Here is a 24,215-nt window from a genome sequence, read left to right on the forward strand (position 1 = left end):
GAGAAAATTAAACTCCTCAAAGCCAGCAAAGTCTGTAGGCAAGACAAACTCAAGTCTGAGATGTTATGTTTCAAAAGCCAAAATGAGCTTCATCAAACATTTAGTGTAGTTTAGCAAAAGGAATAATTTCTTTAAATGTGGAATGAGGCACACCAAATTAAGATATAGACAAATACAATTCTGAAATTTGCAAAAATATGTTTAAGCAGCACACTGGCAAGTCTTCTGTAGTATAAACACAACGGTCTTTCTCATTGACTACTTTTGATGAGTAAAAGCCAACTAGGCTTTTAGGCCATAATTCCCTCCCCTCCCCTAAAATGGATTTTTCAGTGTGAATAAAATGTTTTTCATAGAGGATGAAACTTATAACACCATGCAATGTATGCAGTGACAGCAAACGTTTAAAGGTTTGTTCAAATGATAAGACTCAGTAATGAGTAGCAGTGAGAGCCAACTACTTCCCACAATATTATAAAGGCTATTATCATCATATGGTTTCCACTAGTATCACATTGCTTATTTTTGTTAGCATTCGTTAACCATTATTATTGATGGATAGCCCACTACATGCTGGTAATAATAATTTCTCATAATATTATTTCCTCATGTTGTCATTTTGCACTGTGAACGCATTAAACACAGTTAGGGTCAGTACCATATAGACTGTAGGTCAGTACATAGTAGCTACATCATCAATACAGACGAAGCTTTGACAGATGATTTTGGACCACTAGCTAGCTACACTATTATCAGACAGATTACTGTAAATGTTCTTCCCACAGTGCGTGAGGCAGTAAGGCAGTGATGGGTCATCATTGGCCACCTGATGCTATGACGACTCGACTCCATAGAACTCTGTCTGCAGTTGTACTTAGCATGTTGCTAGCCTAGCCTGTAGAGCCAGCACAGTGTCAGAGATCCCTGTACTTCAGCCTGGACTGTCCAGATGTAGAACTACCTGACCGCCTATCATCTCAATCCTCCTCCGGCACACGACTAGCGTTAAATCCGGAGGACGGTAAGAGCTGTTACCCAGTAGCTAACGTTAACACATTATTAGCCGTTAGCCGTGGGTCAAAAGTGAGCTTTATTATCCTAGCAGCTATCTTGTAAACTAACGTTAGCATGTTACCAACCAAACTTATCTAAACTTACTAACGTTAATAGTCAATAACATACCGGCAGAGTGAGTTAATGTGTTCCAGGATGCTATTGATGAAACGTTAAGCATGTACAATTTGCTGTTAGTGTTATTTAAATTCGGTTGGTAACGTTAACTAAATAAATAACATAGCGTTAACGTTAACTTAGTGACTATGCTTACAACGTAGCGTTGCTTGGTATCAGTGAAGCTAGCTAATGACCACTTACTGTACTTAATTAAATCTGAATTAGGTGCTTGTCTCTACTGTAACGTTAGCCTAATCATTGTTAATTACACATAAGTGTTTGGTCCCATAAACTAGTCAGTTAGTTACTTGTAATTGGTAATTACTCCAGAACTAACATTACAGCTGCAATTATTGAACATTTATGTGTCCCTTAAATTGCATCACTCTGCTCACACAAAGCCATGGACAGCTGTATTCTTAAAGTTATTTTCATCATTCAATTCATAGACATTGACAATATTTCATATTTTAAACTACACAGCTATGCAAGATGCAACAGATACAAGTAAACTGAAGCTGTGGTTGTATAACTCAAAAAATACTTCTGATTTCTGACAGCTTGCATTAGAGTTATTCCAGTTTTTCTATAATAAGGCAAAGGCAATAGCTGTTATATTGTTAAAAAAGCTGAATAACTCTTATGCATGCTGTCACAAAAAGTCAGTGTATTCATAAAGGAAAATGAGATCACCCCTAATATGGGTAAGTATTGCACTTCAACTGTCTTTCAGTAATGGCCCTCAGTAACATAAGTTCCCCAACAACAGTAGACCACTCAGATCTACCAATGCAGTGTCCAGGGGAGGGGTACCTAGGGCAATATTATATTAGTATTAAACTGTAGCCCCAGGATGCTTGATTATATCATAATCATATCATAATATGTCAATATAATAATTATTTATGAGTGGAAATATGTGTGTGAAAACCTACCTTACATATTGGCCATCAGCAAAGTAGTAATTTAAAGTCAATCACAATGTAGAACAAGTCACCTGAAATGGAACACGGGGGATCATATTGTTAGAGGCAGCATGATGACTGATCTTGATATTTTGTGCTGTCTTTGATCAGATGCAGACAATGAGTTAATGTACATTTCAGCGTCTGCTTTGGACACAGACTCTTCAAACGGACCAGAGGACTTGGCCTAAAGCTGTCGTGGTGTGCAGCCTCTTTGCTCTCTGTGTCTCTCCGGCTGTTGAGTAGCATGACTTGGTTTACGTTTCCTGGTGACAACCTGCTGTGCAGATGTCTTGGCATCTCCATCACTGCCTGGTTGACTCTTCTGTTTGTCTTCATAATTGTGCCAGCTGTACTTGGAGTCTCTTTTGGTATCCGCAGACTCTACATGAGGACACTTCTCAAGATCTTTGCGGTGAGCTCGGTCTTTGTGATGCACAATATTATTCAAATTATACAAAATCAAAGTCCTTTGTATTGAAATGTTGTTGAACCAGGGGTATGGTGAACTGAAAAGGTTGGTTTATGTATTTATTGTACAACATTTTGGAACAAATATTCTAACTGCTGCAGTAATATATTAGAATCCTTTGAGATACAACATTAGTAGATTTTTGCACATAATAGTTATGGCAGTGGGTAATCTCAAAAACAAAAACAAAAAAATGAATTCCCCATCAAATGGGACCCCTGGGTTCTACCAGCTCAGGGGGACTGATAGAGGCACAGGCCATGTTGCTGCCTCCCTTTTCTCAGGCACTTGGGTTTTGGGACAGACCCCAGGGAGGAACAAGCTTTTAGCCATGGGGCTGCCATCTGAGGTGGTGAAGATACTGCAGGGAGCTTAGACCCCTGGGATGAAGTTTATCTAGTGACATAGTTGGAGGATTTTTGAGATGTGGTACAGAGAACCTAAGGCAGTTCTCCTCACAAGCTCAGCCCCTGTGGTCCTACAATTTCTGTAGGAGTTGTTAGAACTCCCCTTCTACACTCAGGATAATGACAGTCACGATTAAAGATGAACAATTAGGGACATACCTGTTGTCTGAGCAGGATTGCAAACTGCTTTACCAATTCCTGAATGATGCAGTACAGTTTGAAGGCAGTTGTTATAAGGTGCTTGTCCTACTGTTGGATTTGGTTCTCTGGATAAGGCCCGTTTGAGCCCCTGGAGCTGGTCAATCTGAATTAGCTGTCAATCAAGACTGTCTTTCTTTTGGCTTCTGCCAGGAGGGTGAGATGAGCTGCAGGCTCTTTTGACACAATGCAGGTTTATGATGGAAAGATTCTTTCTGCTTTGTCCAATCAGGTGTCTGACATTGAGCCTAGCAAAAATCAGACTACTACTACTATCAGACTACTATACAGTAGTTTGGGTTTAACCCAGAGAGCTTAAAGATAGTTTGTTGTAGATGTTTTACAATGGACCAATATACGCTGGTATTCCTCTGCCTTTATGTATGGTCAAATACTACCTGTGACATGGCAGCATCATGGCAATTGTGGCACTCTGCCATTCTACTGACGTACTTGATATTATTGCTATTTAGTCTGTACCATCTGAATGGTTCTACTATCTTAATTTAGGTCTGGGCACCTCCTTTAGGGAATAGATGTGTGGTGTTCCCGGATGGAACAGGAAGCTTTGTGTCTGGCAGGCTGGCTTTCATGGCCTATCTGCACTGCCAAATCAGCCCATGCAAGGCTGGTAAGCCTTCGGTAGTGTCAATCATCTTGGCTTCTTGCAGCAGGCCTGGGAGTACTTGTTGGCGTAGTGTGAGTGAGTGTGTGTATGTAGTGTACTTTACAATTTTAAATAGTTTGTTTTCCATGAGCTATAGCCCTGCTGGAATGCACACTGGTGTGTTATTTAGAGTACACATCAGGCGATCTGACCTATTTATTCTTCAGTAAGTCACACTAAGGGTTTTAAACTGAAACTGGACCAGAATAGTGTTGAATGTTTCTGCAATTTCTCTACATTGTTTTCTCAGCTGCAAGCTTCTCGGGAAAATATGTTATTTGTTGCAGAGCTGTCTCTCTGTCTCTCTGTCTCTAGGGATCATGTTGCATAATTTAATCACTCTGATCATATCACATCCTATGCTGCTCATATCCTCTTTGAATCTCTAACATTGAATGCAATTTGGAGGCCTGCAGTGTTTATTACTGCTCATCCACCTTCTTACAGTAGCTGCTAGTCAGCAGCAGTATATCGAATTAAGTCTTCAGTTCCCACTCTTACCCTGATTTTCCACTGGGCACGTCTGTGCTGCGTTCCAGCTGCCTTCCGGTTTTCTTCTGCCACGCGCCATACCACACCGGGAGCGCCTCAGAAGCGGAGCATCTTGCCTGCCCGACTCGCAGATTATATTGTCTCTACAAGTACTTTACAGAACAATCACGTGTTTATTATAAGTATAGTTAGTAGTTTGTAGTAGTAGTATAGTTATTTTCGTATCTTTAGTGGAGCGGAGAGCCGCTTCACCCAGCTGGTGGAATATCAACCATTGACTTGAATGGCTGTTATTGCTCGCGGGGGCTGCGGCGCATCCGGAACGCAGTGCAGACGCGCCCAGTGGATAATAGGGGTAACTTTGCAGTATGTCAAACATTACAGCTGAATGTTTTTTCCTAAATTAGTGGGCAACCTCACGGATGGAGATGGGAGCAAAGGAAAAGAATCAGCAACTCCATAAACCATATAGCAATGGTAAATGCGTAATATTTCAATATTTCTCAGTCATGAATGTTTTAATGTACCTGTATTATTTTGACCCTTAACTGAAATGCATGTCTTTCTTGTTGTTGTTCCCATTGTAGGAATCATAGCCAAAGAATCACCATCGTCCTTGCAGCAGGAGCTCCAGGAGCTCCGAGGTTCTGCCAGCTGTCCGCGCTCAGAGCCGGAGTTTGAGATGGCTGACATCTTCTACTTCTGCCGGAGAGGTGTGGAGAGCATCTTGGATGATGAGGTGACCAAGCGCTTTTCGGCCCAGGAACTGGAGAGCTGGAACTTACTGACTCGAAGCAACTACAACTTCCGTCATATCAGTCTGAGACTCACTGTCCTGTGGGGCCTGGGAGTCCTCATCCGCTACGGCATCCTGCTGCCTCTAAGGTCAGAGCAGCACACAGGCAGGTTATGTGTTAGAGGCAATAAGATTCATCTCATCGTACAGGTTCAGTCTTGAGTCAAATATAATTTCTATTTTTCTGCAGGGTTACTCTGGCCATCACTGGCATTAGTCTGCTTGTAGTCCTGACTACTTTGGTGGGCTTTTTACCAAATAGAGAGTAAGTTTCCCCCAATTCTCATAAAAGTTCAGGCATGCACATGAAGTCAGGTCCCTATTAAGAAAAATCAAAAGCAATATGACTGACTCAGTGTAACCACGTTTATTGAACCAAAATGTAACCTTGAAGTATACACCCTAAGGGGACTGGAGTAATTGTGGCATTATGCTGCATGTCTTCAGGTTAAGGTTCTACCTGAGTGAGAAGGTTCATCTGATGTGTTTCCGCATCTGTGTGCGAGCTCTTACAGCAATCATCACCTATCATAACAGGTACAACATATGCTATATTCAGGAACAATGGCAGCTTCCTAGGAGACATTTTATTTGACTTAATTCATTATAATTATCACAACAGTAATATTGACAAGTTAACAGCTTTTTGTAAATGTCTCCATTTCAAAGAACATAATGGCAAGCATTGAAGTGTGTATGGCGTACAGTTGCCTCTCACAAAGTCGTATGTTTGTGTCAAACGCACTCGTTTAATTTCAGAGAGAACAAACCAAAGAATGGCGGTATCTGTGTGTCCAATCACACAACACCCATTGATGTCATCATCTTGGCCAATGATGGCTGCTACTCTATGGTAGACAAGTTTGTGTGTGTCTCTGTATTCTGTGAGTGACTGTGGTTATTCGGTCTTCATAAGAATTAATGATTATTTTTTATGAGAAACTATTTTTATTTTAACACAACACAAAACATACAATTTGCAACATGAACATACCCCCCACCCCTCGTCATCACCACCCAACCAGACAAAAATCAAGAGAAGATGACACAGTAACCAAGAATGAATGATTATTAAAAAAAAATTGGAGATAGTTAGAGATATTGTTTTGAGCTGAAAGTGAGTCTAACGCATCTTTCAGGTTGGCCAGGTACATGGAGGGTTGATGGGAATGATGCAGCGAGCCATGGTCAAATCCTCTCCTCACATCTGGTTCGAAAGATCAGAAGTCAAAGACAGACACCTAGTGGCCAAAAGGTAACAATGCATCTTCTCAGTGTTTGCTTTGCTCTTATGTCCAGTTGCATTATGGTCAGTACTGCTGATGTGCAACCACGTATCATCACCTCAGTGTGTATTGAATTTGAATACACAATACATTTTGTTCACCCCTGTATATGAGTGTCAACTAACTTGGTGCGCATGGGTTAAAGTCAAGTTTTAAAATGTATTGAAATATGAAGTTGTGGTTAAAACATTTGATTGTGGCTTAGACACATTTGTTATATTGTGACTTAAACATGAGGTACAACACACATGATACACACATAATAGAAATGTGTTTTTGTCATGGGCAAAGGCCTCCTGACAAAATACATTGGTCAGTCAGATGGCAGCGCTGTGAGTATATTACATCAAACAGTCAGATATCTTGGTATTCTGTTCATTTTTTAATCCTTGCTCTAAACATGCATTTTAATAAACCCCACATGTATGTATGTATGTATGTATGTATGTCTGCTAGTCTAAAATAAAACTGGAATAGTCTGTAGCAGGTTGTGGATAGAACTTGCTTTTTATTAGCATTTAAAAATGCAGTATATAACCACATTCATGTAATCAATAAGCACTATAGGGATATTTCAACTTGATAGGCCATGGAGTATGAATATATAATTATTTGGTTTTAGTTGTTGCTATAATAGTAGCAGTTAGATTGAACATCATTTGGCTTAAACTCTAGAAATGAGGCTTATGGCAAGATTCTTTAAAAAAAAAAAATAATAATAATATATATATTGATCACTTATGCTTTTTAATTTCAGACTAAGCGATCATGTTGCTGACAAAACGAAACAGCCCATCCTGATCTTCCCTGAGGGTGTGTATGATGATATAATTCTTATAAACACACGTGTAGAGCCCACAACATTTGGTGTGTAGTGTCGATAAGAGCTTCACACTGTGTCTTCTACAGGTACTTGCATCAACAACACATCAGTGATGATGTTCAAAAAGGGCAGCTTTGAAATTGCCTGCACAGTCTATCCAGTTGCCATTAAGGTAGGAACTTGTTTTCTGCTTATTTTGCTCTTACTTACGCTTGATATGACTTTATGTCCATCTTGCAGTATGATCCACGGTTTGGGGATGCTTTCTGGAACAGCAGTAAGTTTGGCTTGGTGAATTATCTGCTGAGGATGATGAGCAGCTGGGCCATTGTCTGCAGTGTTTGGTACCTGCCGCCCATGAACAGAGAGGTGAAACTCTATGTCACAACCTTGCAAAGAAATATGGCGTATAATCAAAATCAGTGATAGAACTTTCTAATCATCTATTGTTTATTCTATCTACTGGAGTACTTTTTCCACCTTTGCTTGCCTGTTCTTTTTTATTGTCCCGGTGAAGGAAGGGGAGGATGCGATGCAGTTTGCCAACAGAGTGAAAGCAGCCATAGCTGCTCAAGGAGGATTAGTGGATCTCATTTGGTGAGTCATTATTAGCCAAGTTTCCATCCAAATGTAGGGCACATTTGAATGAATTATCAGAAAATCTGCAGAAGATTATGTAAATGTAGGTATACGCGTTTCCATCCACTACTGTGTGAATATTAGGAGTTGGTTCATCAAGATAAGCAGCTGGTTTCGCTAATTCTCCCATCAGATGCCATTATACCATTGCAGAAGAAGAGAGTGCAACAAGATGACGTACAGTAATTAGGAGAATGCCAGTCAAACCTCAAATGGTGGGGGAAAATGTAGAAAGAAAGTCTCAGAAGATAGATAAATAAAATTAGAAAGTAAGGTTTCCAATGGCATGAAACGCAGATGCAGATTCACAAAACACATTGTTATTGGCTTTTAGCTTGGATAGAAACTGCAGAATTACACCATGAAGGTAATTCATGGGGTCAATCTAAGTTGTTCCCTTCAGTTGTTTGTAGTAAGTGTTTGAAGTAGCTAATGACACTGTGTTGAGGCTGTGTGTGATTCTCTTTTTCTTTTCTCACCCGTGTGCTCTCAGGGATGGAGGGCTTAAACGAGCAAAAGTGAAAGACGCTTTTAAAGAAGAGCAGCAGAAACTTTACAGTAAAGTTCTTGTAGGGGAGCAGGACGAGGGGGAGCAAAGTGACGACATGCATTTAGAGGATGAAAATCAAGAGGAGGATGAAAATCCAGAGGATGAAAGCAATCAAGATTCAACAAAAGGACAATGAGGACATAGTGAATGTATGATGTTATAAATACAGACTCTTAATCTCATACAGTGACTTCTTACATAATGGTGATTGGGAATTATCAGAAGTAGAAAGTTATATAGATTATTACTGTAACTGTCATTTTTCCTAGACTCCTGTGTGAAGAAAAGTATTTAATTGTTTAGATTTTTATGTTATCGGTGTAAAATATATATATATATATATATATATATATATATATACACACACAGTATATATTTATTTACATAGTTTGTATGATGTGAAATTAGGAGGAAGGTAAGCTTAACCACTGAATGACATAAAAATGCTAATAGGTCTTTGTTAACTAATTGTTCATAGATCAAAGTCCTATAGTGACATGAATTTTCCTGCCTTGTGTGCTTGTTCTATATCTGATTAAAACACATTATCTTCTAAAAACACTGACCTCTTTGTAAAGAATACAAAATTATTTTGGAGATTCTTTTAACAGGTGCACAGCCATTAAGAAATCTGTGACTATTTTTAGTACCTAGTACTACAGTCGTTACATCACCGTCAGACAGTGGCAGTGCGTCACCTTGCTAATTGGCTCAGGGCTCTATATGTGTCCTGGCCTTTAATCTTCGCTGGGCATCAGGAAGCAATGAAAGTGAGATAAAAAAATGTTCAGTCCTATCACACAATGTAAGCCATGATAATATAGGTTTCCAATTTGTTTGTCTCAGGTTGTTAGAAAAGTCTGTCTTTGAAGGATTTGAGATTTAGATTGATGCAAAGGAACATAACTAGAAACATGTTCATTTTGTTCCCTTTCTTGAACAGTAGGAGTCAGTGTTCAGACATGAACTATCGTGCATATTGTGGCATTAGTAACATACACCGACTGATTTAAGATGTATAACTGTCTACAATACATGCGTTTTCCATACCCACCTAATCCTGTTTAGGCTCATGGGAATTGAGGGTTTATCCCAGCATGCATTGAGGTAGCCTACATGCAAGGAATCAACTCTGAGAAGGTGGCCAGTCCATCGATTCATTCATATCACATTCAAGGTATTTGAGAGCATTCAGTCCATGTAAAATCCTTGCAGACACTGGCACTGCAGCCTGATTAAGATTCAAACTGAAGCTGCATGTGAAACTGAATCCAACCATATGAACCCTATCAGCTTGTCAGTTATCCTGTCCTCCCTCCACAACACAGTTAGAGCAGACGTCGCATGTTTTCAGACATAGATCAGAAAGACGTTAAAGTAGGAGTAGATAGATGGAACTGTGACTATGAATTATCACAGAACCTACTGAAATTTGCATAAATATGTCTTTAATGGAAATATTAAAAACAGTCAATCAATCAATGAGTCAAGTCCTCATTTAAATGCAGCTGTGATGCTGATTAACTCTGGCAGGTGTCAACATGGATCAGGTGTGGCCTAGTGGCTCCAGTAAATGATTGTTGTGGTGTGAATGGTCCAAGCAGCGTGTCAAATTGGTTTCATGTAATCTGTTAATCTGGGGGAGTGTCTCGTTTTAACCAAGGACCCCTCTCGGTGTAACCACGCCCAATCAGCTGTTTCCTCAAGATCACCGAAGCTCATGGGGAAAAAAAACTTTCCCTCGCGTCCGGGTCAGTCTCACGGTAAACCCACGCTAAACTTCGCAGCTTTTTGGTTTGGGATTTAATTTTTGTGCGGTGTTAGTCCAGCAACAAGTAGTGTCAGCATGTCTCTGGCGGATCTGCAGTGGTGTCCCACAAGCGTCCAGGTAACGGTACTCCAAGCCAGAGGCCTGAGGATTAAGGGGAAAAGCGGCACTAACGACGCGTACGCGCTCATGCAAGTGGGCAAGGAGAAGTTTCAGACCTCGGTGGTGGAGAAGAGCGTGGCACCGGTGTGGAAGGAGGAGGCCGCTTTTGACCTGCCGCCGCTGCTACCTCTGGGCGGTGGAGGTGGGGGAGGCACGGAACGCTGCACGCTGCATGTCCAAGTCCTGCACCGAGCCCTGATGGGTCCGGACAAACTGCTGGGACAGGCTGTCATCAACCTGCTGCAGCTCAGTGAGGACAAAACCCGCGACAAGACAAAGTGAGTGCACACAGCAGGATGTTAAAAGGACATTATTTGAATAGAAATGATGTGAAAAGCTAGATAAACGAAATGGATGTAATAAGAGATATATATAAGGGCTGAAACTAACCATTATGTTAATATATAGACTATATTTTATAAGACAGATCAGTTTCTCCATTAATTGTGTGGTCTATGTCAGCAAGTATTCAAACTCCCCATCACAAGATCCCAGAATGTCCAGTCATTATTAGACATGTCTTGTTTTGTTCACCCAAAACCCAAATATACGTATATTTACTTATACTTGTCTTCATAGAAGACAAAAAACCTCAGAAATAATCACATAAGAAACTGCAGTTGCTGAAACATTTTCTGTCAATTAACTAATGATATCGACTAATGGTCTTAAAGCCTCTACTGAACACATACCATTAACTCTCATTTAAAGGAGGCATCATTGAGCTTGTCACATGGTGGGATAACCCAGTAGTTCAAAAGAAATCATCTTTTTGAAGTTTCTTTGAGCAATCAATCTTCTCTGCTGCTGACCCTGAGGGCAGACAAGTGTTGCTTATGAAAAAAAGTGTTTCTCCTTAAAAAATAACCCACGTGATCACTGTATTTTAAGGAGCTTTAAACAACCCAGTCCTCTGAATATGAGACTGCATTCAGGCTATGCAATTTTTGGGGCAGATGTTACTCTAAGCTATTCCCTTTTAGCTGCATGTAAATGAGGAAATCATGGGAGGTGAAATAAAGCCTTTAGTTACTTGAATTTTCATTTGCACCACAGGGGAACAACTTCTGGTTGCTGATTAATACTGCAGCAAAACGCCATAATCCCTATTAAATCCTACAAACCATGTTTTTTTATGTTTGTTTTTTATAACCGTAATAAAATCATGCATCATCTGTGAAAACTGTAGATTAGCATCGCCATATGAATGAATATGTTAAAGATTTTTTTTTTTTCCAGTGAGGTATTTGAATACACACACACACAGACAGACAGACAGACACACAAACAGCCTATGATCAGCATTACTTACTCAGGCAAAAGACGTGAGTCAAAGGATTCAGTCTTTCATTGACTGAACTTGTCAACAACAGACAGATTCCCCATCAACTGCAGGGATTTGGTTGATTGGTTTTACAGGCCTGGCTGGTACTACTGTATGGTCTCACTAATAGCGAATATACCTGCTCCTTTAAGCAGAAAATATGCTCGTCTGTGAAAAATGTTTAACACTTTAATTCAAGATATGGAAAACCCGTCAGCCATGTCTATAGTAAGAATGTAAAATGTTTTGTTGTACTAAGCTGTTTCTGAGTATTTTAGTCCCCCACCGTGTGACCGGTATTATACAGAAGCAGACTGCATACCAGCCTAAATTCACAAACACAAACCCACACAAACACTTCCTTCTCCAGGGTTGTTTGATGTTGTTTGGGTCTCTGTTTGCTTGATGTCTTGCATCATTGCATGAGTTGTAATTTAGTCCAGCAAGGCTAGATTTGATGTTCATTACTGCTCATGTTTTGTTCATCATAAAGCAATATAGATTTGCTGTCTGTTCATACTAATGGCAAACCTTTTATAAATCAGAGCAAATAGGCAACCCACTTAAAATAGAGCATGAAGTGAGCTGATTAAAATGCATTTGGTCACACATAACTTTTCATACTTTTCTACCTGCTTCTCGGATTTGGCTGTTGTCCAACTCTCTCAGCATGCTAGGCTGAACGCCTGGCCTTACTCTGCATGTTTAACTGTGCACTGGTTTGGGTTTTGTAGTATATCTTATTACATCTGCTCTTTTTGGCAATGTGTCATCCAAAAAATCAGATATTGGTTTGTCTCACTTGAGGACTGCTGTAGAGATTTGCATTTTTGCATGTAGTTTTATGAGGATTCTTACCCCAAAACAGTTTTTTTGTGAAATCAGCAAACATGCTTAAGCTGGTTTTAAGTAAATGCTCAACTTGTTTTCTGTTGCTCTTTCTGTGGTCCTCTGTGAGTTATGTGAATGCACCTTGACACTGAGGTTTGAATCCAGCTTCAGCCACACATTCCTGCCTGTTTTTATCTATGAAAAGCAAACGGTGATGGCAACAGAAACGATCTAGCAAGGTCAGTTTTTCTGAGCAAGACCACTGTGTACCGACCACTGACCCCCCCCCCGACAGACAAACATGTTCCACAAGCTGCCAGTACAACAGCTCTACTGTTTGAGGTAGAATTATTCCACCAAATTTTACTATTTATTTTTTTTAACTACTGTTAGTAAAGTTGTCACTCAACAGTCTTGAGCAATATCAGCACAGGTGGAAATTAACAAAATGCATAGGAATGTATTTAGGTTATTTATTTTAAAAAATTCACTTTTTGTTTATGTCTATTTGTTTTTTTTTAACCCGACATGCCCAAATGTCTTCTGGGAAAAAGGCCTATTTTAATCAACTACAAGGGCATTGTAATAGCCACATCAGTGAGGCTACTGACAGGCTGAATCACATTTATTGCAGTGCCTCTATTAATCTGCTGCCAGGCTTGAGAGCACAACTTCTGTCCAGCATTTTGTCATTTGAAACAGCTTTACTGTATTTTTTTTTTTCTATATTTCCTTGACATAGCATGTATTGTGTGATTGATTTTGGTTAGAAAGGGAATTTCTTGTTCACTCTAGTTCCTTTGCACAGGCTTTCATTTTTAGCCTTTCTGACTCATGGATGAGGTCTGATACAATGAGCCCTGGACAGTTTTGGTCCTTGGATGTTATCACTGTTATTTTTTTCTCACTCAGCTCTTCTCCCACTCACACAGCTGTGCTCTGTGATAAGAAAGGCTTGAGCCACGCATTGTCTTATCAGTAGTTCAGGCTTCACATGGAAGGATGTGTGTGTGCAGAAAGTAGAATACATTTACAGAATGTTGAGTCACCCATTATCCTCTTGTGGTTCTGTCTGTACAGCAGAGCAGAACACTTTCTACTCCTAACAGGGGTGTGAGATTACGGAGTTTAATGGCATCATCATTATAATCCAGGCACAAGTGGAAAGCCTCCTTCTGCACACTGCTTACCCCAACCGGCTAACGCCCAAACACTTTTGTAACTTCCCTTCTGTTTTAACTGAACTAGCTTACTACTTCTCTTTTTTTTCATGTGGGATGTGTTTGTGTTTGTGGCATGTGTCGGATCAGCAAAGTACAGTACTTCAAAGGTCAGGGTTGTGATTATACTGTACATTTCAGTATAGTATAATATAGGACCATGTTATAGTATTGTATGCTATAGTATCGAGCAGTTATAGTATAGTTCACTATGCTATAGGGGCTGTAAATTGTTGGTGTTAATAAGTAAGACACAACAGTAGTATAATATAATACTATATACCTTACCACACTGCTATACAACTGTATAGTACAGTAAAGCACACAGTGCTTTATTGGAATTATACAAATTTACCATACTGCTTGTACAATATACTAATATTGTGCTATATGGTATACTATACTAATACTTTTTATATTGAATAAAATAGTTGGTTTTCAAAGTACTGTTTTTTTCAGAATCAATACTAAATAAAGTACTCAAATATGAGTGTCAGAGGGTTGGGCAGTTTGTGTTGGCATGTAATTGTCGATATTATTATTATTATTATTATTATTATTATTATTATTATTATTATTATATATATTTATTTATTTATTTATTTATTTTTTTTGTGGGGCATTTCTGCCTTATTTTGACAGGACAGCTAGGTGAGAAAGGGGAGAGGGAGGGAAGACATGCAGGAAATCGTCACAGGTTGGATTCGAACCCTGGACTTCTGCGTCGAGGCATAAACCTCCAAGTATACTGTATGTGCGCCTGCTCTACCCACTGAGCCAACCCAGCCATGTAATTGTAGATGTTTAAAATTAAAGCGCAACTCTTGCCAAAATGCACCCAAGTTTTGTGAATGTACCCAAGTCAAACTTTTGTTTAAAAGCATAATTAGGACGGAAACGCCACTTTTAAGATTCACCGTATTTACGTTTTTTGGTCAAATGGCCTTTTGAATGGGAGTGCTAGGGGCACTACCATGATCGCATCAAAATTGCTATTTTTAAAACACTAAGAAGGCTCGACACAACATGAAACTTTGCTCGAAGTATCACCAGGGGCTCTACACATGAACTTTGAGCATTGAGAACATTGTTTGTGTACACAGTTTACTAAAAGGTTTTGAACGACTCACTTTAGCAGTTGGTGTTTCCGGTCGCTCCGGTGTTCTCAATGCTCGAGTTCATGTGTAGAGCCCCTGGTGATACTTTGAGCAAAGTTTCATGTTGTGTTGAGCCTTCTTAGTGTTTTAAAAATAGCGATTTTTGTAGTGCCCCTAGCACTCCCATTCAAAAGGCCATTTGACCGAAAAACGAAAATACGGTAAATCTTAAAAGTGGCGTTTCCGTCCTAATATTGCTTTTTAAACGAAAGTTTGACTCGGGTTCACAAAAAGATCTTAGGTTGCATTTTGGCAAGAGTTGCGCTTTAAGCAGTTGGGTGTTTATGAGCCTTTTTAAAAATGGATCAAGGTGATTATAGTCTTCCTTGAAGTGAAGCTGAAATGAGGTTGAAATATTAGTTTAATTTATGACAATATTTAAAGCTTCAGTTACCAGGGTCAAGAATAAGCTTTTAAAAAAACTTTTTAAAGAGGCTGTAATCAATGTTTTTATATTAACAGTAGATCACTGACTATTTATAGTGATGAACCCACAGAGAATTATTACCCAACTCTGCAGTTCCCCTCAAATCTACAGAGCTTTAAAACATCTTTAAGCTCACTGTTTTGATGCTTGTACTTTCATCCTATCATCCTTTTCAGCCACACCACACAGATGTTTTTCTGCAAAAAAAGCTCTAAAACCATCTGTATGCTGCAATGTCTCTCTCACACACGCACACACACACACACACACACACACACACACACACACACACACACACACACACACACACACACACACACACACAGAGACGTTAGATGAAGAAGTTAGCAGTTAGCTGGTGAACATAATGACGCATTTAGCAGCTGATTAGCCAGATGTTTCCCGAAGGTGTTGGTGGAGACAAAAACAGAGCTAAAAGGAGAGTGAATATTAGACTTAAATTCACCAGGGTGGTCAGAAATGTAACTCCAAGTGAATGCCTATATTGCTCTGTGTGTGTACTGGATGTGTAGAAAGGCATTGGTTTGCTAACAAGTTTGATACATTCAGTTGTAATATGTCAGTGTTGTGTTTACAACTTGTCCGCTGCTGTTAGCTAATCCCCGTTTAGGATCGTCATTATTTATGTGTCGTGAAAAGGCTAAGGTCTATAAATAACATAGACTTAATGTCAAGCCCTTCCATACTATACTGTTAACCATCAGCTACCATTTGCTAAGATATTATTTGTATTGTTAGCCATATTGAGGCGAGAGAGGAATTGTATAACCGTTAAAAATATTTAAAAAGGATGATATGATGCCACAGAGGGATCAGGTGAAATATTCTTTTAATAACTTTGTACCACATATAAATATCACTGTGCATGGCAATACGGACATAACGGCTACAGAACACCTATCTACATTTACATGATAAATAAATGCAATATCTATCTAGCAGTGTTTTGCTGAAGGATGTTCATCAGGCAAGAAGTCCCACAGTGGAATATTTATGATGTCAAGGCCTGAAATTTACAGATTACATCCCATTACTTATCTGCAGTAGGAGGCAGGGGAGCTGTGACAGCAGTCTTACCCATTTGGCAACTTCCAGGAAAGGAAGTTTCCCTCCTTAATTTGTTTGTGCAATACATCTGAAGCATTGTAGAGGAGGGAGGAGGAGGGTGAATCGCAACATATCTGATTCAGTGCCACTGAGAAATAAAAAAGATACTTTTGGGTCTATATCAGTTGCATCTCAGGGAGAGGTGTTGTGTAAAAATGAGGGGGGGAAAGTACTGTTTATGGCATATAAACACAAAACACTATATTTAGACAATCACAATATTGAGTAATGATTTTAAAACCACATTTTGTTTATCCAAATCTGTTAATTTTAAACTTTTCCTTTGCACATTCAAAGAACAATTATTGTTCAATTTTTTTTTATGCCGCTACAACACAGAAATATGCTCTACACACACACACACACAGACACACACACACACACACACACACACACACACACACACACACACACACACACACACACACACACACAGGAATGCACCCACCGTCCCTTCCTCATTTCCCCAGGAATCCAGATTTCAGTTGGAGTTGTTTGTTCAGTGGTGAGCTGACCTCAGATTTCTGCCTGATGGGCACTTTTTATGCTGACTGCTCCTTTTCGTTCTGTTCAAGTATCCTGGTTATTCTGAAACCCTTCTGTTAGTGTTGGACTATGACGCAGAAGCAGTTCAAAGTTGACAGAACCTGGGCTCAGTGGACATCTTAATGAGTTGGTTTAGGCTTTTTTACCTGTCATTACAAGACTTACATTTTAGGTTTGCTAGTTTGAGGTTGTAGCTATAGTGTTTATGTTGGGTTCCTGTTAGGTGATGAGGTTTATAGCAGATTGATTTCCTGTTAACTTGACAAGAAGAGCTAATCTTGTTTGATTAAAAACTGCCTCTTTTAAGAAGCCGACTGGTCCATTGGATGTCTGCAGGGTTTGATGTCTGGAAACATGCAGTATGCACAAGGTTGAGCGTGACGTGTCTCCAAGGCATAGTGGGTCACAAGCTATCAGAGAGAGAGCCTGCTAGGTATAAATCTATGCTACAAGTCTAATCATAGTACTTATTATAATGATTTGATGTATTTGATAAAGGCTGTCAAATATTGGTAAAAGTATACACAGAATTATTCCAAACGTTCCCACATTAGAGGCTGCCACAGGCAGAACAGTATTATTTTTAAAACTTTCCCCCATGGTCAGTTTGCTGGTTGTGCTTAAACCCTTACCGACTTTCCAAAAACATTCAAGTGGCTACTGAGTCACTCTCCATTTGCTACGGGATGGATCATAGTTTCCACAAAGAAACTGACGAGGACTAAACATCCACATACTGTACAGTCTGTGTCTGTTATTCCTTTAAGCCAATAGTCTGCTTTATAGAGTGTTACACTCATTGTTTAGCTGTGCGCCCTGTAACTTTTCCTTTTTATAGTTAATTGGTTCAATCTCACCACTTGCATAGCACCATTTTCAGTCGCAGCAGGAAGCTATTTTATGTAAAAATCTCCAAAAACCCACTTTACACTACCTGCTAGCAGCTAAAGAGATATTTCTCTCAGGAGTTGGTAGAGCTCAGAAATGGTGCTAAAAGAGTGGATACTGGACATACATTCACCAGGTGGACACTGACTCAACTCGAAATGAATAATGTTGCTCTGCATGTGTAAAAGTTTGCCATATCAACTTAAAATGTGATTGTCTTATTTCCACTGCCCCCTAGTGGTCAAACAAATTGCTGTTATTGCTGGTCTAAGAATTGTTTTTAACCTTAGAGAACACTGAAACAGGAAGTTGGTGACAGAGATTTGGGGATTATGTATCTGGTAACATGTATTAAAAAAAAAGTTATTCTTATAAGATGCCTCTCTTTAACAGGTGGTTTAAGTTGCTGGACAAGACTGGCAAGGCAGACAAAGACAGAGGAGAGGTGCTTGTGGACATCCAGTTCATGAGAAACAACATGACTGCCAGCATGTTTGACCTGTCCGCTGCCGGCAAATCCAGATCTCGCCTGGGCAAGTTCAAGGATAAAGTGCGTGGCAAGAAAAAGGAATCTGATACTGCGTCTATCCTGGTGCCATCCTTCACCCAGGTTCTGACAGACAGCGAGGAGGAGGGAAACCAGGACGCCGAGGAAGATGCTGACACAGGCGAGAAAAAGAAGAAACATAAGATGAAGTCTTTGTTTTCTACCAAGTCTAACCTGCAGAGGAACATGTCTCAGTCCATGTCTGTTCTGCCTGCGAAGAACTCCTCACTGAGCGGCAGTCAGTCGTCTGGTCTAAATGTGGATTCCTCTGAAGGTTGGGAGCAACAGTTTTCAATTTACTCCTATATTTCATCTGTTTTTTCTTGTCCTTCGTGTCATTACACGTATGTTAACTGTCCCATGTCCTTCCAGGTAAAAAGAAGTTCAAGTTCCTGATACATAAACGCTCAGGCAGCTCAGACAGCAAAGATTCCTCCTCTGGTCACCAAAAACATGGCACTGCAGAACAGAGTAATTTGTGCATCAATGGCAGTCATGTATACTGTGAAGAGCAGCCGCCCCGGACGTCTCGCATCGGCTCCAACTTCAGTCTGGCCAGTTCAGGCCACGGATCCATGGAGGACGTCCCTGAAAGCTCTCCTCCATCTGTTGATTCACTGAGGGCAGTGAGGCAATATTCACCATGGACAGAGGAGGAGGAGGAGGAGGAGGAAGGAGAGCATATTAAAGAGGATGTGGGTGAACTAAGAAGGGAGGAAGAGGAAAGGATTAAGAGACAAGAAAAAGAGCTTGAGAGGTTGGCTGAGGAGAAGAAGAAGAGACAAGAGGAAGAAGAAAAGAGGACTGAGGAAGAGAAAGTTAAAAGGGAGGAAGAGGAACGGATCAGAAGACAGGAGGAAGAAAGAGCTCAGGAAAAGGAGAGGGTCAGGAGAGAAGATGAGCGTGAGCGATTAGCAAAGGAAAAGAAGAGACTAGAGGAACAACAAGAAGAGAAAGTTAGAAAGGAAGAAGAGGAGAGGATCAGGAGGGAGGAGAGGGTTGATGAAGAGAGGAGGAAGCGAGAGGAAGAGGAGAGGGTGAGAAGACAAGAAGAGGAGCGTGAGGAAAAGAGGAGACTTGAGGAACAAGAAAGGAGGCGAAGGGAGGAAGAGGAAAGGATTAGGATGGAGGAGGAAAGGGCTCAGGAAGAGAGGAGACATGAGGATGTGGAGAGAGCAAGGAGACAAGAAGAGCAGCGTAAATTAGCAGAGGAAAAGAGAAGAATGGAGGAAGAAGAGATGATTGAAAAAGAGAGAGTTAGAAAGGAGGAAGAGGAGAGGATCAGGAGGGAGGAGGAGATGGCTGAGGAAGAGAGGAGGAGACGAGAGGAAGAGGAGATGGTGAGAATCCAAAAAGAGGAGCGTGAGGAAAAAAGGAGGCTTGAGGAACAAGAAAGGAGGCGAAGGGAGGAAGAGGAAAGGATTAAGAAAGAGGATGAAGAGAAGGCTAGGAGGGAAAAGGAAGACTATGAGAGATTAGTAGAGAAAATGAAACTAGAGGAGGAAGAAAGGAAAACGATTGAGGCAGAGGAGAAGATGAGACAAGAGGAAAGGATAAGGGTGGAGGAAGAGACGAGGAAGAAAGAAGAGGAGAGGGTTAGGAGGCAAGAAGTAGAGCGTGAGAAGTCAGCAGAGAAAAAGAGGATAGAAGAACAAGAAAGGAGGAGAATTGAGGAAGAAGAAAAAAGGGAGGAAGAGGAAAGGATTAGGATGGAGGATAGGAGAAAAGAGGAAGAGGAGACAGCTAGAAAGGAAAAGGAAGAACATGAGAGATTGGTAGAGGAAAAAAATAGACAAGAGGAACAAGAGAGGAGACGGATTGAGGAAGAGGAGAAAATTAAAAAGGAGGAAGAGAAGAGGATTAGGATGGAGGAGGAAGCTGAAAAGGAGAGAACAGAAGAGGAGGCCAGGAAGCTGGAGATAGAGAAGTTAATAAGGGAAGCAGAGGAACAGAAGGACAATCAAACCAAACTCAACGCTTTAGGGAAGAAACCTAAAGTGGCTGTGGAGAGCCCTGCAGGAATCACTTCTAATCCATTTGATGAAAACTTTTCAAATAATCCCTTTGAAAAGCTTCCCGACTCTCCCGCTGGACTCGACAGCAACACAGCCAAGGGGTCAACTACCCAACAAAGGTTAGAATTTACAACTCACATTTCAAAATGTATTTGACAAAATTCAACATTATGTTTCCATAGTTGGAACCTGTTTAAAAATCCACCTGTGGGAAACTGTGAAGGTTGTGTGTGTTGTACAGTGAAACAGGTTTAAACTAGATGGGAGTTCAGTAAACCTGCCTTAGTTATCAGGAACAGAACAGGACTAGGAACAAAACGGCAGAGGTAGTGACACTAAATTTGAATACCTGATGGAAATGATATAAAGTCAAAGTCATTTCCATGCGCAGAAAGTGTTATCTGACTGTAGTTCATCTTCTGTTTTTCAGTCCGTTACAACACTTCATCTCAGCACTTCTCTTTTAAACGCAACCTAAAATTGACACCGTCATGAAAATTGCATGGCTTGGTGCTTGTTTGTGTGTTAGAGGTTGCATGAGCATGTGGACACATACACGTGTGGATAAGTTTCTTGTCATCTGAGATCGGGTGCTCATTGCAGTCTCAACTCATTAAAGCATGTCTCATATGAACAGTGAGTGAAAATGACTTGAAACAATGGGTAAAGTGTATTGGGTAACAGTGAAGGTTGGTGGTGATTTCACAGAGATCTTAGGATGACATTTGATTGGTATTTTAAAAGCTGTTATCCTTTATTATATTACTGCATCTTACTACATTACATTGCCTTACCTATACACTGCTTTTTCAAAAGGAACATTCTGTGTTGTCCTTTGTTTGTTCTTTAATTTTGCAACACAATATTTTAGATTTTAATATCTCATTTTCAACATCCTAGAAAAGGCATATTTTGTCCTTCCCATGAGACCATTTTTAAATAACGCTTACATTTCATTTGTTCTGTGTCTCATATCCAGGGTTCAATCTGCTGCATCATTGGTGGGAAGCAAGCCCTTTTCCACTGATGAAAAGAATCTTATTAGTACTCAACGGGAGAGGAGGTTGGCTCCACAGCCTCCAGGAAGGAATCCAGCTGAGAGACAGGCTCAGGGGGAGCAGCATGGATCTACACCACATCTGGCACAAATTAACAAAAGTAAAGCCAAAGACATCAAAACTGTTCTCCCTCAGCGCTCAGTGCAAATGATCGCTCCTCTGAGTAGGTCTCCCACAGATACAAAGAACACCCAGAGCATGATGCAAAGTAGTTCCACTAAAGAAACATCAAATGGAGCCAAACACAGTAAACGTCCAGCGCCGTCTAGACCTCGTTCTGTGGAAGAAGGGCCATCATCTGAACACAATGCAGCACTGTCTTCTGATGGCAACATTTCCCATGAATGTGGCTCAGAGGCGAAACAATTCCCAATCGTTTATGGCTTAAATCCATTTGAAGACGACGAAGATGAAAATGTAGCCCAAGATGATGCAACAACCTCTGGTAATACTGGTTCAGTACAATGGCCTCCAGTCGTGTCACAAGCTGCTGATAAAGATGCCGCCTCTCAAGTAAAAATCAAATCCCCAAAGGCCCGCGCTCCGCCACTTCCTGTGACCATACCTGATAACAGTGCATGTGACCCCGAGTCAGAGGCCATAAGTCCTGTGCATGTCCAGGAGGCTCCACTACAAGAGTCCCAGCCTGCGGCAGTGCAGAGTGCTGGGGAGGAAGCAAGTGGCAAGAAGGAGGGGCCTCCTATTACTTCACGCAGGTGAGACAGTTCAGATCCTCTACAGAATATGTATACAACTCATCCATCTCTTCATATATTATAGATCACACACCACTAGCTCCCAATATCATGCCTTTCATGAAAGGAAAAAGAATCATTACACACATTTCTAATGTAGACTTCTATGATTCATCTGTTCATTTATATTATTTATTATACTCACTCAGCATTGCTTGTGTTGTGTCTCATGAGGTTGGTGTGGATGAAATGAGCCTGCAGTATGAATACAAACTACCGTATTCTGTTTGACTATTGATTGATGAATAACCGGTTACTCTTTGATTGTCTAGAGAAATGATACAGCCCTGTAACTGACTCATACTTGCACACCAATACACCTTTCACCTTTCATTACCATCCAGCCACTGCCTACATCTTTCTTTTTATGTCATTGCAGGCTTCAGCCTGTAAAACCCCTTAATCCTATGAAACAGCAGTCTATTTCAGTCGTTCCAGGGGAAAATGATAACAAGTCCACTGGAATCCTGTGTCAGGTTCAGGAGAAAACAAAGGTATCTTTTTTTCTTTTTAACCAAAAAAATGTATGGTGGTAAAATAATTGTCTATCTCTAAATTAACCAAGGAAATTTTCTGTGTTTTTAATATGTACATACATATTCTCCATGCACTCTCACAGGTAAAGGACACTGGGCTAAAAGGGCCCTACTCCCAGCTGACTCGGGAGGAACTTATCTCTCTGGTGCTCAAACAAGAAACCCAGCTGTCCGATAAAGACAAAAAGATATCCGAGCTGGAGCAGTACATTGACAACTTGCTTGTGCGCGTCATAGAAGAGAAACCAAGTATTCTCATGTCCCTGAACTCTCTGAAGAAAGCTGCCTAGGTGGATTCTCAGCTGACCCTTTTTTTATTTCCGCTGTACCTAATCAGTTCAGACCCAGTAATCTGACATTACCACAACAGATACTTCGAAATACTTGTGGATTATAATATGGAAGGTAACTGGAGTAAAAGTTTAGGTTTACACGGCTTGAACAGTGGAGTTCAAGTTCCCCATACAGGCAAATGAATAGTGATGAATATTTAATGTTGTAAAAGACATCTTGCAGAAATGGTTTCATCTTCAGCTAAGAGCTTCAATTGGGGGATTATGTTAATTTTCAAAGATGTTAATAAGTACAAAGATATTCTACATTTTTCTAAATATTTAGAACTATTTTGACACTTTGCTACAGTATGTATGTCTGACGCTGAATCAACCTCTTCTGTGTATTTGTTATAACTATTTTCATGTTGAGCATACATTTCTAGAATTTATAGAAATTACTTTGATAAATGTTGCCAACATGTTAAACTTAATTGCTGTATTTAATGGTATTAAGAAACGGCTTCTTGTCTTTATCCAATATGAAAAAAGCCTTATTTTACTGTCAAAACTATGCACTTATGTCTTGCTCTTCTACTGAATATCTGTTTACGTGATTCCACTAACCCCCAAAAGGCACTTTACTCAGCTTAAACTATTAACATGATGTACACTGAATTATTGTACTGTACTGAGTTATGGATATGCATATTAAAATTGTTCTGATGAACGGACATTTTGCCATTCCTGATCAATCATGTCTAGCTCTCTTTGTAGTTTTATTTGTATATACAATATTGTGGATTATTATTGTGTGCTATTAGCGATCTCTATATGTATCCTTCTGGTAGTTTTCCTAGTTATGTCCTCATTTTAACAGTTCCTAATATCTACCAAAATCATTATCTGAATTTACTAATTTAGGATTATAGATTGTCTAAAAGAGACATGTTTGTTCCAATAGCCTAAATTCCCATGTCTAGTACAGTGAATTAAATGTTAAGGTTATAGTTTTATCACCAGTGAGGACAGAGAAAATCTCACTTTGTGCAACCTTGGATAACTGTCGTGCCTACAGTGGTGTGTGCTGTATATACAGGATCAGGCGGAACC

The 24,215-nt window shown here is 40.1% G+C and overlaps 2 protein-coding genes and 1 long non-coding RNA gene across 7 annotated transcripts; 2 read left to right on the forward strand and 1 right to left on the reverse strand.

Moving 5' to 3' along the window:
• Positions 1 to 663: 663 nt before the first annotated feature.
• On the forward strand, positions 664 to 8,700 carry gpat4 (glycerol-3-phosphate acyltransferase 4). 4 transcript variants are annotated; one of them, XM_031277942.2, is made up of 13 exons: positions 664 to 1,021; positions 2,250 to 2,553; positions 4,782 to 4,851; positions 4,962 to 5,259; positions 5,361 to 5,435; positions 5,618 to 5,707; positions 5,930 to 6,023; positions 6,310 to 6,425; positions 7,214 to 7,269; positions 7,366 to 7,451; positions 7,520 to 7,648; positions 7,797 to 7,876; positions 8,412 to 8,700. In XM_031277942.2, exons 2-13 carry the CDS (start codon positions 2,386 to 2,388, stop codon positions 8,602 to 8,604), a joined length of 1,455 nt encoding a protein of 484 aa, XP_031133802.1. In that variant the 5' UTR covers positions 664 to 1,021; positions 2,250 to 2,385; the 3' UTR covers positions 8,605 to 8,700. The 4 variants fall into 4 exon arrangements, with proteins under 4 accessions (XP_031133802.1, XP_035847391.1, XP_031133801.1 ...); XM_035991498.1 differs by having other exon boundaries at positions 2,256 to 2,553; XM_031277941.2 differs by having other exon boundaries at positions 2,280 to 2,553.
• LOC116035042 lies at positions 1,771 to 2,112 on the reverse strand. Its single transcript, XR_004101258.1, has 2 exons — positions 1,961 to 2,112; positions 1,771 to 1,914 (listed from the first exon to the last, which is right to left on the reverse strand). It is a non-coding gene; the product is annotated as an uncharacterized LOC116035042 (long non-coding RNA).
• Positions 8,701 to 10,048: 1,348 nt separating the features above from the next.
• On the forward strand, positions 10,049 to 23,833 carry rab11fip1b (RAB11 family interacting protein 1 (class I) b). 2 transcript variants are annotated; one of them, XM_031277947.2, is made up of 6 exons: positions 10,049 to 10,676; positions 18,313 to 18,740; positions 18,839 to 20,600; positions 21,461 to 22,255; positions 22,674 to 22,783; positions 22,912 to 23,833. In XM_031277947.2, the coding sequence occupies exons 1-6, from the start codon at positions 10,315 to 10,317 to the stop codon at positions 23,118 to 23,120; spliced, it is 3,666 nt and encodes a 1,221-aa protein (XP_031133807.1). In that variant the 5' UTR covers positions 10,049 to 10,314; the 3' UTR covers positions 23,121 to 23,833. The 2 variants fall into 2 exon arrangements, with proteins under 2 accessions (XP_031133807.1, XP_031133806.1); XM_031277946.2 differs by having other exon boundaries at positions 10,050 to 10,676; positions 22,674 to 22,788; positions 22,914 to 23,833.
• Positions 23,834 to 24,215: the final 382 nt, after the last annotated feature.

This window comes from Sander lucioperca, chromosome 1 (genome assembly GCF_008315115.2).
Source record: "Sander lucioperca isolate FBNREF2018 chromosome 1, SLUC_FBN_1.2, whole genome shotgun sequence".
In the NCBI taxonomy this organism is placed as follows: Eukaryota; Metazoa; Chordata; class Actinopteri; order Perciformes; family Percidae; genus Sander; species Sander lucioperca.